General features: G+C 38.8%; 1 protein-coding gene across 5 annotated transcripts; it reads right to left on the reverse strand.

Moving 5' to 3' along the window:
• Nucleotides 1-76: 76 nt before the first annotated feature.
• LOC131673429 (serine/threonine-protein kinase Genghis Khan) lies at nucleotides 77-14,204 on the reverse strand. Of its 5 annotated transcripts, none has more exons than XM_058951407.1 (27): nucleotides 13,903-14,204; nucleotides 12,394-12,569; nucleotides 12,046-12,225; nucleotides 10,790-11,061; nucleotides 10,203-10,502; nucleotides 9,983-10,126; nucleotides 9,766-9,888; nucleotides 9,493-9,701; nucleotides 9,191-9,408; nucleotides 8,007-9,010; nucleotides 7,688-7,923; nucleotides 7,509-7,615; nucleotides 5,670-5,921; nucleotides 4,306-4,469; nucleotides 3,962-4,226; nucleotides 3,602-3,885; nucleotides 2,950-3,093; nucleotides 2,704-2,845; nucleotides 2,382-2,623; nucleotides 2,124-2,304; nucleotides 1,852-2,043; nucleotides 1,587-1,772; nucleotides 1,337-1,518; nucleotides 1,154-1,252; nucleotides 960-1,083; nucleotides 718-884; nucleotides 77-515 (listed from the first exon to the last, which is right to left on the reverse strand). In XM_058951407.1, exons 2-27 carry the CDS (start codon nucleotides 12,518-12,520, stop codon nucleotides 402-404), a joined length of 5,658 nt encoding a protein of 1,885 aa, XP_058807390.1. In that variant the 5' UTR covers nucleotides 12,521-12,569; nucleotides 13,903-14,204; the 3' UTR covers nucleotides 77-401. The 5 variants fall into 5 exon arrangements, with proteins under 5 accessions (XP_058807390.1, XP_058807392.1, XP_058807393.1 ...); XM_058951409.1 differs by having other exon boundaries at nucleotides 13,804-14,204; XM_058951410.1 differs by lacking the exon at nucleotides 13,903-14,204 and adding an exon at nucleotides 13,476-13,663.
• Nucleotides 14,205-16,537: the final 2,333 nt, after the last annotated feature.

A 16,537-nucleotide genomic window follows, 5' to 3' on the forward strand; every position in this document is an offset into this window, starting at 1 on the left:
GTGTAACTGCTTGGGTACCGTGTATATATATGTGTGTATATATATATATATATATATATATATATATACACATACACACATAGGCAATATAATAAAAATCTCGGTCGCACGCGCGTATATGTAGCTACTACAACATTACATCTCTTTCTCTTCTTCTGTAATCGTGTTCTCTAATTAAAAATCTGTATCAAGACTGTACATATAAGTTCAAAAAATTCTTATGGTAACTTCGTCGGGTAAAACGGTTCTTGTGTATATAACGCATATAATCCTCGAGGAAAATGTTACCAACGGCTACAAACATTGAGTTCACTTGATTTCCTTTTTTCTCTCTATGTACGCATGCATACATAAAATGTTTCTTTCATGGAGGGCAGGGTCTCATGCTATATAGTGTTTTTTTAGGAATCGTAAGATGATGATCCATGGTCATGCGCAGGGCTGGGTGGCGTCGATGGATTTGAGCTGTTGTTGGAGGCTATCGAGTGTCGCGGACTGCCTCCCGATACGTGCTCCTATTGTTTGAAATATCGATCGATCAGAAGGTTTTAATTTTGCGTACGCGTATGTGTGTATGTGTGTGCGTGAGTAGGATGTGGATTATTCAAAAATATAGTTGGTAACAGATACTTTGACAAGGTGAAATTAGAAACTTCTACGCGTTTATACGTCGTTAAATAAAGTTAATCAAGACTAGAATTACATATGATTTCTTACCTTATCTTGTAACGAAGCAATGCTGCCTAGAGAATGGGGCGTATGCGAGCGCATGTGTATAGAGGACGACTCTGAGTCAACTTGATCCACGGGAGTACGTGGCAACGACGGCGGTGTAGCAGTTGGTCGTGGTGGGGCTGGTCCTCTTCTTGAAGACGATGTTGAACCTGATAAACGGTAAACGGCGTTGATACATTGGAGCGTATTTACTTTGGAAATTATAAATTAAGTTATAAATATACCGTTGTGAGGCGAGAAACCAGAATTTCTAGGCATATGTGAACTCAGTCGTCGGGTATCAGAAGGCGGATGCCTGGGCGGCAGTGGTGCTGGCTTGTTTGGAGGCTGTACTGGTACACTGTAAAGCTGCAATAATTCATTCTTATAACACAATATTAGATTTTCTATGAAAAATGGTTAATCAGAAATTACGTACTCGTTGTGTGTTGCTGTAAATATGTTGGCTAGAATGTGATCCTAAGTATTGTTGATCGGCTGTTTCCAGAGTCGTTGGCAAGTCTAATAATCTTTGAACCTATGATTGAAAAAGAATATTAAGTATGGAACCCATGCAATATAAGGTTTTACATATAGATGAATTTATGATTATAATACTTACTTGAATACCATTTCCAGGGCCCATATGGGTAATGTGATTAAAATTAGTCGGAGCAGATATCATTTTAGAACGACGATCAGTTGGGCGAATAGCACGATTATTCTCGCGCAGCGAGAATCTTCTTCGAGGTCTTGACATTGATCTGCCACTTTGATCTAATGATCCCAGATTCAATACTTCCCCTGAAATCGGAAAAAAATTTATGATACTCATTTTCATACATTTATATTTAGGAAAGAAAAATATTTACGTTGTTGCATTTTGCTCAAATAAATAACATGTGGCATATCGTTAATGATACATGTTGTAAGCGATCCCGTCGTATTTAGTGGTTTGGCTTTCTTCACGTTAAGTGTTTGGAACCATTCACCATTCTCGCAGTCAAATACATCAATGTGCGTATCGGTGTACACCAATAAATAGCCTTCACAGTAACCTGTGAAGAGGATTCATTAAGTTTCTGATTTTATTGTAAAAATAATTTGGTAGCTATAAATAAAAATGATTATACTTACTGACTGCATTAGGATACGCGGTGTACATGATTTCTCTATCACGACTTTTTCTGCCCTGACTATCTACGTATACAGCTAAAGAATAAAATGCTAGCAGATATTCTCCGGACTTTTTCAATTCAATACACCTGAACGCATCGAGAGCATTGAAAGTTAGCAAGTTCAAGAGTGCATTTTCTGGATGAACCAAAGCTGTGATAGTTAAAGAAAAAATCAATAAATTATATAATTTATATATAAGTATTTGCAATAATCATTATTAAGTTACGGACATATTGGATGGTGGTCTCCTAAAATACTGTATATTGAGAATCCTGATGGATACCCAACGCAAAGGCGCCCTTCTCCTAAGACTTGCAACGTTTGTGCATGGCAGGGCAACATTAGTTCACGTATGCGTTTGTGCCGAGCTTTTGTCCGCGTTATTTCGTATATTATAACTTGCGAAGCATTCTAAAACGAAAAAGAATCACATAATATTAAATTAAAGTAATTCTAAATTGATGGTTCATTATTAAATAATGCCTAACCTGTTTCTTAATAGCCACACATAGGCAATAAATATTAGGATCTTTGCGCATTTTTCCTGTAGTAAGCGTGATGCATCCCTTGGTCTCTGCGACTTTAATCCACTCAACCTCGTCGCCATCCAAGGCTCGAACCGGCACAAGACGTACGTGCCGTTGCTTACCACTAAGTACGACTATCAACTGCTCTTCCGTTACGTATTCCAGCTGATATATCTTCTTACCCTCGCCAACTCTTGCGATTTCTACGAGTCAATTGAACAAGCCATTCGATCAGAACAAAACAAGCAATGAGAAAAAATATAGCTTTCGAGAAAATACTTACCACTACGATCTAAATCTAAACAAAACAGGCCTTCTTCGGTGCCAATGACTAGACGATCTGGATCAATGATAGATCCTGACAATACGTTTTTAACGACAATAAGGGACAGTGTGTTGTCCAGCAACTCTTTCGCGCGGAATACCTTCGTTAATAAGAGAAACAAGATTCATGTTATTGATTTAATAGATTAATGGTATTCGGTTATTCAATATTAAACATGGTATTAAAAACAAATAAGATAATTACAGTATTACTAGGGAGATTATTCCTTTTCAATATTCGATGTAGTTCGCTCAAGGCCACTACCCATTTAGCTTTTTCACTCTCGGTATCGGCAAGCATTAACGTGTGATTCCGCAAACCAGGTGGTTCCAACAAAGATGTTGTTATCTAGTATACAAATCATTTTATAAGAGCGATTACTTTCAAAGGTAAACTACACTATGTTTTTTAATCGAAATTGTAAAATTTTCGTAAAATAAGATTTCAAAATACTGCAATAGAATCTTTGATGAACTCGAAAAAAACGTTTATTAATATAATGAAAATTGAACATTTTGTGTAGTGTACCCTTAAGCGTTAATTTTTACAAAATTAATCGGACGTTATTTAATTTTTAGATATTTAATTAAACAAGATAACTTAATTATCATCACTCGTAGCGTTATTTGGCTGTTTTATTTTTATTATTTTGTTGTTGCTCTGTTACGAATTAATAAACAAACTCATCAGTATAATTATATTATCAATACAAGAAGATACCGTACTGTCTTAATAATTAAAATTGATAAGTTGATAATATTAGTAAAGCAAGAAACATTCATTTACGGTATCTTCTTAAAGATCTATCAATTTGTATCATTAAAAAAAGCACACACTAACATATTGGCACACTCACCCTAAATATACAAGGAATATCCTTTTTGGTGGCATGAATGACATCGGAGTCGCGTACAGAACTGACGCTAAACTCTTCGTCGCGCATGTCGAGTACCTGGGACACGTAGACCGATGGCATGGAGTTCCGGTCGGATAGGTCGTAGAGGAACAACTTGAAGTCGCACACTACCACGAATTGGCGCACCCAACCCTTTTTCACACCACCCATCTTAGGTACTTTGACGTAACCTTCATATGCCGTACCGATTCCGCGTGTTGGATCAATTCCTAGCGGTCGTTTCGCTGAAACGAGGTTAAAAGCAAATGAATATAAAGTTACACGTGCAGTAAGAAAAAAGCTGATATGCGAGCTACTCACTTTGATCATGAGGAACAGGACAGACGGAGGGCACTTTCTCACAGCACTGTACGTGGCAAGCAAAGCCGCAGACCTCACAGACGACACCCTGCCTGATCACACCAACCATGAGGGAAGTGCAGTGATTGCATTTGGTCGGCTGAGAGAAGGTGCGTACGAGGAACTGATGGGCCTTTGGCTTTGGTTGAAGATTCGCCGTCACGTGGCTCTGCGATATTGCTGACGACTTGTTCAGCAGCTCATGGGACAGTGGAGAAGTTGGATCCTGCAAATGTTCGGGACATTTTAGCATCTTTGCTTTGAAGGTAACGAATCTTGATTGTTAGAAATAAAATGATACTTACGATGCTAAGTTCGGATAGGTTGCTCTTGCTGCTGGTGATGCTCGGTGCTCGGTTGTCCTCAATATCACCCTCGACGCTGTCGACGCTGCCGTGTCGGGCGTTACTCGCGGTCTCTTTGAGAAAGTGCTCGAGATACGACATTTGCGAGGTTGGTCGTTCCAGAACTGAAAAATTCACAAATCACTCACATTAATAAATACGACCACGTTGACTTGTCTTTTGTAGCGCGCATCTCACAAAGTCGCTGTTAGGCAGAAAGAAACAAATAAAAAAGTCCTTATTGTGGACTGTAAGAGAAAAAAAAAAAGAGGCAGTCAAAGAAGAGAGAGTTATACATGATATAGGCACATGGGTCATCACTCTGCTCAAAAGTAAAAAAAATATATCCTTCGATTGTCGTCGCAACTATGGCGCTAACGCAAACATCACACTCTCACTCGGAGAAAGAGAGAGTATTCTGGTTCTGTCATGTGGGAAGCACAGCATCCTACATTGTCTAACGAAGAACAACACTGCACCCAACGCATTTTCCCGTAATCTGTGGGTCTTATCAGTGCCGGTGTATTTGTATACGCACGTCGCAACTGTGCTTTGCAAGTAATAACAAGAGAGCGAGCTCGAGAGTCAATGGAGTCAATCAATTATCTTCGACAGAGCTATGTTTCAGTAATTACGCGCGAGTGCTTTGGTACATCGCGATGATTAGTGGTCAAGCGAAAATTTCCACACGCAGTCGCAAACTTGCATGCAGCACACACACACGAGCGCAAGTCATCGCAAACAACTCTCCCCAAGAAAATCCACGCAACTTTAAGGATGCTTCACATGTCGTGTGTTTATATTGGCAAGGCAAATTTATAGTACGGTATTTTTATTCATTAAGGTCGTTATACGAATTGTATCGCACGAGATGCGAGAGCGGCTCGTGTTCATTTGGGGTTCGGTGTACTGAAAACATAGCGCTGCACCAAAAAATGCTTTTTTTCTTCTTTCATTTTTTTTTTCATTCTCTACTATAACTGAGATGTATGTCTCTGCTCTCGTCAACCTGTGATTTTTTATAATTCGAACAAAATATTATTAGTTTTTCTCGGACTCGCGTAAATGAGAAAAATAAAAACTTCGAGAAATACAAACAAAATTAAAACTGTCACGCAATTTTTGCAATATCTAAAATCTGTCGAGTTGTTCGAACAACGCGACAAAAGTAAGAGGGAACGCGTACGAACAGAACAAAAAATGAAAATAAAACTCTTTGTTATTCACAGGCTGACACTGGATCACCCGAAATGCGAAAGTGAGCGAAACAGAGACACATAGGAGATATCACCACAGCCGGGGATGATACCATCACGATCAATTACCGGGGCATCGGCCCATATGAGTGGTAGCTTTGGCGACGGTTGCGGCAGCGGCGGCGGCATCATCAACAAGAGCAAGCCTAGCTAATGGATGTGTGTGACGCATTACAGTTGCGACTCGGCCTTGGACGACGAGGACGCGTCTTGGTCGCTGCTCCCGACGATGCTGCTGCTGCTGACGTTGCTGTACTGATGATGATGATGATGATGATGATGATGCTGGTGGTTGTAGCTGTTTGCCGATGATGGCGGCGACTGTCACAAATACAGTTTGATGATGAGCAACAAGAGGCCCCAGACGCAGCCGGTTACGCCGATAAATAGAGGCACTTTGCAGTCTAGAAACATCAGAATGGCACAACGCAAATACCGCTTTATCGTTCTTTGCTTTTCAGAGTCGGTCGGCAGCAGGCTTCTTTCGCTCTTTCTCTCTCAGCTTCCATTTTTCCCCTACGCGTACATCACACTCTCTTTCATGGGCATTTTTTTATTCATTTCGTTGGTTTTTGCTTTTTTCGGGGGGATACTCTCGCATGGCGATGATGGTGATGGTGACGAGTATTCGTTTCAGCAGCACGCGATTACTGTCCATCGAGTATACGTCTGTTTTCATTGTACTTTTTTAGTGGATGCGTCATTGTACTTTTTTAGTGGAATTATTATTTAGCATTAATCAACGAAGGATGAAGTTGATTAACCGTAAATAGGCAAGCTGGTTAAATTGAAATATACCCTGCACGATTTACGAAACTTCTAGAAATTACAACACGCTTCAAATTACTCTTTTATAGCCAATTAGTCAAGCGACAAAAGTCTGAGCAATTTTCCTTTTTAAAGATTATATTACAAAATAAATTTTGACGATTGCAACCTCACATACTTTGCTCTGTTGCTCCATGAATACAACGATATACAACGCTAATTATTCGGATTCGGAATGGAATGTGCATGTCGGGCGTCCATCTCTTAAATGTACATGCTTGACCCTATAAATCAACGTTCACTTGTTGTTTTCTTTTTTCCTTTACAAATTCTTTTTTTTAGTGAGTGAGATGATGACGTATGATTCGTTAAGGTGATGATACTCAACTGATACTCAACGGCATATGCCTACCAAAGAGTCTTCGTAAAATAGCTAGAAAAGTTCTTAAAGATGAAGTTGTGGTTGTTTTTATAAAAGAAATTTTATTAATTCAGTCTTATCACAGATAGATATATAGAAGCAGTAAAAAGATGTACACATGCGCGATTTTTACGTTACGAAAGTAAAAAAATAAAAAGAAAAGTTAAAGAGTTATCATTTTAAGGGAAGTCAAAAGTTACATTTTTGAATAATACTTGGTTTAATAATTTATAAAAAAAATAGCAGCCAATTGAGCAATCAATTTGCGAAACTTCCGCCTTCCCTTAAACGCATACAATAACGATAAGACGGTGAGCGGAAGAACAAGTGTATTCTCCGTGTAATATAAAGTGCAAGATTACTACACAATACAGTGATGGAAAACTGGTTCATTAAGGTAAAATTCGTATAGGTATTTGCCAAGCACAGTTGGTGATCGACAACCATCTGTGAAAAATATTAGAATAGAAGAAAGACCGGAAAGAAGGATGTAAGAGAAAATTAAAAAATATAAAAAAAGTGCAAAGTAAGAAAGAGTGTCTACAATAAGTTTCTAAACAACCCATGGCACAGATTATAGTTTTTACATACTACAAAAACAGCGTGAATAATTGCAACCTGTACAACTACTATGGACATGATTTTTCCGTAAGATTGGGCTTGAACTATGATGGAAGGAGTTTCATCGCCGCTACTACTTGCAATTGCTTGGTACTTACAGCCGTCGCCGGAATCTAGCCGGCTTTGCAGATCTTTTATTTGAATCTCCTTGCGCTTCATCTCGTGCGACATCGAGTCCAATCGTTGACGGAAATCACGTAGTTCCCTAAATGACATGCATTTGCGTCATTAGCTATTATCCAAACTAATATGTGAGTTTTTATAACTCTGCGCTTACTTTTGTGCCGCAATAAGATCCGAACGCGTCTTCGTCAGTTCTTCCGAAATCGCTTGCTTCGCTTGGATTTCACTTTGCAATGAACTCTGTAAATTAAGCAGCTCCATCTTGTCAAGTTTCTGCGACCGTCTGTTACGCCAGTTTTTGTCTGTGATAGTCGAGCCACCTCCAACACCACCAGGACCTCCCGTGTGTTTCAAGAATTCGAGCTCCTCAGTCATTTTTGTCGCCAGAGCCTTGAAAAATAATAATTATCTTAGCCTTTTTTTTTATTATTAATCGAGGAATATAATTCTGTATAATGGAAAACAAGTTTCACCTGTAAATAGCCTCTTGCATCTTTTTCATCGGATACCCACTGAATAATCTCGGTGATCTGAGCCTCCCACTGCGCAATAGCCTCCTTCTTATTTCTAAGTTCTTCGTATTCATCTTCGAGTTGACGCCTCTCGCTTTGTATCCTGTTAACACTATCCGTAACAGAGTTCAGTTCAAGCATGAGTTTCTTATTTTCTTCGATGATCATCATTTTTTCGCGCTCATGTCTACGATTCAATTCGTTGATCGTCTCTTCGCTATCCGTGAGATTTTCCAACCTCGCGTTCTCAAGCTTTTCCTTCGTCAACTGCACTTCGCGTTCAAGTAACTCACGTCTCGTCTCAGCCTCGAGTAGCTGTTCTTGCAGCCCACGAATCTCTAAGTTGAAACGACTCTGTTGTTGATTAAGATTCTCGTTATATTGCACCTCGAGATTTTCTACTTCCGACTTTAGACGATTGATTTCTTGGGTAGCAAGTGCGTGATTCGTGCTTGTATCATTGCTGCTTTGCCGTTGCCTAATTTTTTCTGTTTCCTCTTGCATTTGTTTACAGTACTCTTCGCTTCTCTCGCGCAATTTACGTTCTTTGCTCGTTTCGGCCATGGCTTCTTCGATGCGACCCTCCAGTTCTCGACGGAGCTTCTCGGCTTTGCGAATGTCATGGCGCAAACTATCTACCTTCTGCATGACCACTTCAAGTTCTTCTTCCTTGTCACGTACTTGACGAGAAAGCTTTTGTTTTTGTTGGCGTAGCTCTGATAGTTTGTCCGTAACTTCCGTATATTCTTCCATAGCCAATTTTCTTTGCGTTAAAGCATCTTTTAGCTCTTTTTCCTGTAGCTTCAACCTTTCCAGAGCGTCAAGCTTGTCCTTTATTGCTTCATCTTTTTCGAGACGTAAAGTACGCACCAACTTTTCAAGTTCGCGTATTTTTGCCATGTCGCCGCTATCGATCGGGCGCAATTCCCTAGGCACCTCCAAAGATTTCAACTGAGATTCTAATTCTATTAAAGAATAATTGTATTAGTATATTGATATTTTAAAGTTCATGTATATTTTTAGAAGTTAATTATAGTGTTTCAAAATAAACATTTGAATTCTTATCGAAATAGTTACCGAGTTATATATAGCAAATTAGAATATCTGGTTATAAATAAAAGAACTGAGAATGCAATGCTACGTACCACAATTTCTTTTTGTAAGCGTATTGATTTCATCTTGGAGTTTTCTCGTTGCATTGTTCGAATCTGGTGATACAGTAGTCGGCGACGTATGACTAGCGGTCAACTGATTTTTTAGCTCAGCAATTGTTTGTGCCAACTGTGCATTCTCTTCTTCAAGCATCTTCAGGTTTTTGTCTTTTTGAGATTGCGATGAGAATGTGCTCAAGTCGGAAATGTAACTAAAGAACAAATAAGTGTGCATATCAATTTGCAATTGAAACATTGTTCACGTAGATAAAGAAACATTAATCAAGTGAACTAACCTTCCTTGCGTAAAACTAAAACCAACGAATGGAAGATGTAAGGCTGAAAATGCAGAATTAGCTGCCGGAGGCACCGCATCGGAACTTCGAACGTCATTATCGTCTACGTCGAAGTTGGACGTATCTGTTGGCGAGGAAACTTCGGGAATGTAAGGTGCTGTACTATCCCTTATAATGTCCCAACTGACTCCTTCGAACCAGGGATGTTTCTTCAAATATTAAACATAACATTAAAAATAATTAAGAATGTTATACTCAAACTATGTAACATACCTTAAAATCATCAATTCCATTTTGTCCTAATCTAAAATCAGAACTGCAAATAAGCTTTCGCATGAGGTCTTTAGCCTCTTCGGAAACTTCATAACAATCGTCCGTGGGGAAGTCAAAGCAATTCTATCAAGCGATAAAAAAACAAAACGTCAATTATTCAAACATTCAATGAGAATATATTAAGTAACAAACGCTTAACTTATAGATGAGCTCATACCTTATGATTCATAATTTTGCTATATGTTTCGACTAGAGATTCGGCATAGAATGGAGTCTCGCCGTAAAGCATTTCATACATACACACTCCTAAGGACCACCAATCGCACTCGGGACCGTATCTTCCTTGTCCATCTTCCATCGCCTAAAATAAAAGGACAAAAACTCCAGTTTATTTTCTTTCACAGAATTGATAGGAGAATAATTAACGCGTCGCTTACTCTAAGAATTTCGGGAGAAATATAATCGGGTGTGCCAACGGCAACGTTGCTCTGCACGGTACCGTCTTCAAAGAGTTTAAGGCAAGAGCCAAAGTCGGCGAGTCGAATATGGCCATTGGCGTCGAGTAGCACGTTGTCAGGCTTGATATCCCTGTGAACGTAGCGCAAGTCGTGAATTGAGCCAATAGCAAGCACCATCTCAGCAATGTAGAAGCGTGCCATATCCTCGGGCAGCCTATCTTCGAACTTGCTGAGTAAAGTTAACAAGTCACCACCGCAGTAGTAATCCATCACCAGGTACTTTAGAAAACAAAAACAGAAATAAACCATGAATTACGAGCCATACTTTATATGACCGTAACTTTCCATATTTTCAATGATATGCTCATGACAATGTAACTTTTCTTCCTTTACTAGCGACTGTGATTGAATTATCAATTTAGAGCATTTTGATTTTTTTGAATACGAAATGAACCTATTATTTTACACATTAATTTAAGTATCAATTAATCACGTCACGCACGGAGAAAGTGATAAGTCTCGCATCTGTTTTAATGGACATTATTTTGGAAAAAGAAATAACTCACCAGATTATTGTCATCCTGAAAGGCATAGTGAAGGTTGGTGATCCACCTACGATCGCCGTAGACGAGTACATCTCTCTCTTCACGGAAGCACGCCGTCTCCGCTCTCTTCAGCATTTCCCATTTGTTAAGTATTTTCATCGCAAATACTTTCTCGGAGCCGCGCATCCTTACGACGCACACTTCACCGAAAGCTCCTCGACCGATTACTTTCACTATCTCAAAATCTTCTCGTGCCAGCTGTAGACTCTTTATGCATGTTGCCACGGGTTTCACTGAAAATAGAAAAAACAATGTTATTTCTGTAAGTTATTATTTGCTGTTTTATTTTCGTTTGTCGATGCGTTTGCGTACTGTTTGCATCGCGAGTTGCTTGCGTTTTACATTGTGCAACTTTAGTAACGCTCTTGATTTCAGTTAACCGTGCACGAATTATTGCCAATTGAACGGTTTTCTAGGAGACAAAGCTAACGTATATCTGTATTGTTTATCCAGAAATACATTATGACTGACTGAGTGTTCTGATATTTTTTCGAACTTCGATTACGCATTTTTTTCCTTTATTTTATATATACATATATACATGCGTACAAATATAAATACACACAGACACACACACACACGCGCGCGCGCGCGGACACACACATAACGAAAGTTATATTCATAACTTGGTTATTCGAAAATATTGATTATTTTTGGATAACCAAAATTGTTAAACTATTCGAAAATTAAGAAGAGTTTGTTATCGAATTATTTTAAGAATTTGCCAGGAAAATTTCTGGAAATTTCAAAATTTTATAGTCTTCGTTCAAAATTACAACTATTTATAGTCATTACTTATTTTGCATGCTCATTCACTATACGTTCCACTTGCCTTACACTCGAGTACGCAAATTTATGTAAATAACGGTAACGAAGCTTCCGTAATTTTTCTGAAATCAACGTTATAAATCGTATCAACGTCTCTTCTTAAGAAAAAAGATCAGTTCTTTTATCTACATCAAAGTTAATTAATTAACACGATTAAAATTAATACTACGTTGAATAAAATCTGTTAGCAATTAAGAGCAAAAAATATCGATTTTGAAGTTTTTTCGGCAACCATTCTTTTAATAATTCGTTTTATCCACTGGATACTTTTTAACATCAACCTATTTATATAAAAGTCTCAAACTTTCGATATACAACAACATGTTTACTACAGCCGGAAAGACGTTAAAAGAAGTCAAACTAATTGGCGTAACATTAACAAAACTCACCGAACTCGATGAAATCCGAAACAGTCTTTTCGCGTCGTAGAGATGAGTTGCAGCATTCGTCGTACAAAACTAATAAAATGTCAATGAGCGTCTCAATAGAAAATGTGTGGCCCATCCTTCCACCCTGAACTGGCCCACCTACAAACAGGGCTTCTAACTGCCGCAGCCTTGACACCACACCTATTTGCAATAAAATAAATTATGAAATTCAGTGACTCTGAGGTTATTATTAAAAAAAATTTTGATAATCAGTGAGTTATTTCTGTAGAATTTGACATACCACATTAACATAAATAATTTTATCATGCATGGATAATACAAATTAATCCAAATTCAATTAATAATTACCATTGATTGCTAGTCCCTTAGGCATGATGTCAGGTGGTGGATTATTGTAGTGATGAATAGTACCTGCCATGATTATTGGTGGGTTGGATATACCCTCAACACGCTCCTTCAATGATACTTCTGTCATCTTTGTATATGATTCTAGAATACGGCTTCATCACTGACTTATAAAAATTCTAAAACACAACAGAAAAAACACCAACCTTTATTTATCTTTTTAATAAATATTCAATCACAAATAATATTTTGTTGCTCGCACAATAGACCTCACACGGGATTCTAAAAAATAGAAAAAGTAAACTTCAAATTTTTTGTTTAAAATAACAAATCCAAATTACAGACTTGATGTACTTCCAAATATCTGAAAATACCCAAGTCAAGACAGAGCTGTCTATTTTGAATTATTGAAAGGTATGTACGAAATCTTAGTGAATGGCCATCTAAAAATAACTGCTAGTCATCAAAAACTATAACGTATATCTGATTCTTTGTCATGAGTACGAAGGAAGCTAGATGAAAAGCAAAATGTCTCTAGTTTTATTTAATTTTAGCAGAATATGAAAATAGAATGGTTCACTGGCAGAACAAGATACAGGCAAGAACAAGAAAAAGTGTCTTTTGATCATTCTTTCTAAGAAACCCAGATACTTCATTTACAAAATTAACTTTCAACAAGTTCCTATACTAATTTCACAATCATAAATCTAAATGTGATGGTGGTGTTGAAGCACTGAAAGCAAAGCACACACACACACGCACGTAGATACACACACACACACACAGACTCTTGCGCATATCACGATATCACTTTTTCAATTTTTCTAACCGATGACTAACGACGAGTCCATAGATTTTTTCCTTCCTTTCTCTCTTTCACACTCGTGTGGCACACTATCACTTGACTATTTTTTCGAAACACATTCCTTATGCGATTAATTCCAATATTTATAAAGCACGGTATTCCCTATGGCAAATTGTAATCCCGTAAATTTCTCTCCGGTCTCTCTTGAGAGAGTCGAGAGAGCATTGTCTAGCCTGACCCCCCTGGCGAAGTGCCTTACATAAATAAGCATCCGCAGTACCGTGAGCTGCCAAGGCCAAAACCAATACTGCCTAGCTTATCTCTCTGGGCTGTCCAGTCTAAGGCCTGCTTACGTAACCTCACGTACGAAAGGCTGGGCACCAGCAGCAGCTCTGTGTGCCGCTCACAAATAAATATGTGCAGACTGCAAGCAGGGAGACAGAGACGCGCTAGTAAATAAAAAGTACAGAGAGCAGTAACACGCCAGCACGACGAAAATAGAGTACACACTCTCTCTCTCTCGCTCTTTCTCGCACAGACATACATACACACACGCGCGTACACTCGCACACAAGCTCACTGGTGCACACACACACACACATACATACCCACGGTCGAAACGCGCGAGGGGGCGTCGATCCTTGGGGTATGCCTATGTAATCGAGTGTATGCCTGTGTGTTTGCAAGCTATATGTGTGTAACGATACCTCCGGCGGTGGGCAATCAGCAGTACGTCGTCGAAGAAGTGCGCAAGCATTTGACAATTGGGAAGCTGGTGATGTTGCGGCTGCATCGCCGTCGGCGATGATCTTCCTGTGCGAGCTCTCCGCGCTGTTCGAGAACACACACTCACTCGCACACGAAAACGTTGCCGCTGAACGCTCCTACTACACCTCGTCGCTGCTCCTCGCTCTCGCTACTTCTGACTGATCCCCAGCCCACCCGACTGGCGCTGCGCTCTCGCTCGTTCGCGGACGAACTCTCGCTCCGCTCTCTGTGTGGGAGAAAATAAATATGGCATAGAGAGCCCGACGTTGTCCGCACACATGGGCCGAATCACCAATCGCTTTACTCCTCGCTCTTTCTCTCTATCTCGCTTCAGCTAGTGGCAATCTGTATATGCACTGCATCGCTTCGTCTTCCTCCCATCGTGGAGAGTTTAGTGTGTCGACTATGACGACGTGCGCTACTGCTTGCTTTGTTGCTTTTTTACATCAAGTGCATGACCGTCACACTACGCCACAGACTCATTGCGCCTTTCTCTCACTCTCTCTCTCTCTCTCTCTCTCTCTCTCTCTCTCTCTCACACTTTAGAAAAAAAATGAATTTTTTTTTGAGTGGCTGAAACAGAGATATTATGCCTTATGATAAGGAGTGTAAATTTTGATTTTAAAAAAGAAGCAATGAGCGTTCTAATTATACGATAAGACTGTTGACAATTGCAATTTCTGTGTGTTCGTTACCGATACTCTGCACACGAGACGCTGATACAAATGGTAACTCGCCAATTGCAATGTTTCGCGGTTTTTTGTATGCACATTTTACGAGAGTCTGTGAAAAGCACATGTGCTATTATTTTAGTTCATTATCAAATATTCTACACTGACTCCAAAGTAATTTCATTAGGAAAATATATGTTGAAGTATACTAATGAAAACTAACAGTAAAAAGTTAGTTGAGATCATAAAAGAATAAGCAGCTCATAAATGATTCCAGATTCAATAGTCACAATTCGGAGCTATAACGCAATGATGAATAATTCAAAAGAAAAAAACTTTTCCATCTCTATATAGATGTACGATATTGAGTCAAGGTCCAGTTTCTCTCTCGACTCGACAAAATCGATTGTCATTAGACGTACACCCGGAGCGAGACGAGATGTGTCGGTGAGTACAGGTAAGAAGGCGGCGCGGCGCGGACGAATCGCGCGCGCCGTAAATTATTCAAACGCGCGCCTTCCCTTTTCGTGCAGAAGGCGCCTCCGTTATCCTTGGAATTTCAATGTGAGACGTTTGTTACGAATTGCTCATACAGCTCTGCCCGCTGATATAAATTAGTTAATTGCGCTTGGTCGTCGTGCCATTTTTGGCTCTGATTCGACTAATTGAGCTGCGAGCTAGGAATTCGCCATTACACCTCGATCAATCCCTAGGTTTTGCGTCATTCCCGCAACTATTTTCGTTGAGTAATGTTATGTCAATGACTTTTAGTGCGCGCCAAGCGCTTCCTAGTTGCTTACCTCTGCATCGGTCAAGTAATCTATTGGATGGCGATAAATTGAAGACTTTTTTTAGCTTTCATCTTTGAACTTGCTTCTTGTATTTGTTTTGCGTACTTTAAAAATAAAGTAGCATTTTCCTGTAAATTTGTAATTCATAGGGTAGAGAATGTATGAAAATAAACGAATTTGCTGAATTTTTATGATCCTTTAGAACGTAAGAAAACAAATAAAAACGTCAAGAATACAGTCATCAATCTCTATTGCTGAATTCGTTGCGATTAACAAAGCAGCAAAATTAGCTACCAAATATCCTAATCAAAATGCAATTATTTTGACCGATTTTTTGAGTGCACTGCTATACCTAAAAACATTTGTCTTGATATTAAAACGAATTCTTTTATTCTTGAAATTAAACACGACATTCACTGCTTCCAGAATCTTGCTTCGAATAACAGGAGCACTCTACTCGTCTGGATTCCAGCGTACTCCGGCATTCCCCGAAATGACATAGCTGATAGCCTAACGAAATCTGCGACCGCTCTTACTGCTGATAGTAAGATACAAATACCTTTTACTGGTCTCAAAATGATTTTGCAAAGTGATGCTCGTAATAACACTTTCGATTTTCTTTGTGTGGATGAAACATTTCAAGGCAAACTCTACTTCAAACACTTTCATAATAATATCGCCAAAATGTGGTTCACGAAATCTAAACTCCTAAACAATGTTATTACTACTATCAGTTGCTGTAGGTCTGGCCATTACAATTTGAAGTCCTCTTTTTTCAAGATCGGTGAATGTAAAAAGTAACCATTTTTAATTGTAATTACGAGGTACAAGATTCTGTGGCAGTGCCTCAAGTTTTATAAGTAAATATCTAAATTTATTCTAAGTCTCAAATTCCTTAACATGTTTCTTCCACCTTCCAGTATACATTATTACTAAGTAATCTAAACGCCAAAATTGCTCGGATTTTATGTAAGTTTCTCGATGATTGTAATCTAGATATCTAGTTCAGACTAGTGTAATTTACTTGTATTTTCACTCATATTTTTCTCAGCAAAATAACCCTTCTTCTGGGTCGAAATTGATTAAATAAAACAAAATATAGGTTTGAATGG

This window comes from Phymastichus coffea, unplaced genomic scaffold, assembly GCF_024137745.1.
Source record: "Phymastichus coffea isolate CEN01 unplaced genomic scaffold, Cenicafe_Pcof_1.1 PCOF00177, whole genome shotgun sequence".
NCBI classification, from domain to species: domain Eukaryota; kingdom Metazoa; phylum Arthropoda; class Insecta; order Hymenoptera; family Eulophidae; genus Phymastichus; species Phymastichus coffea.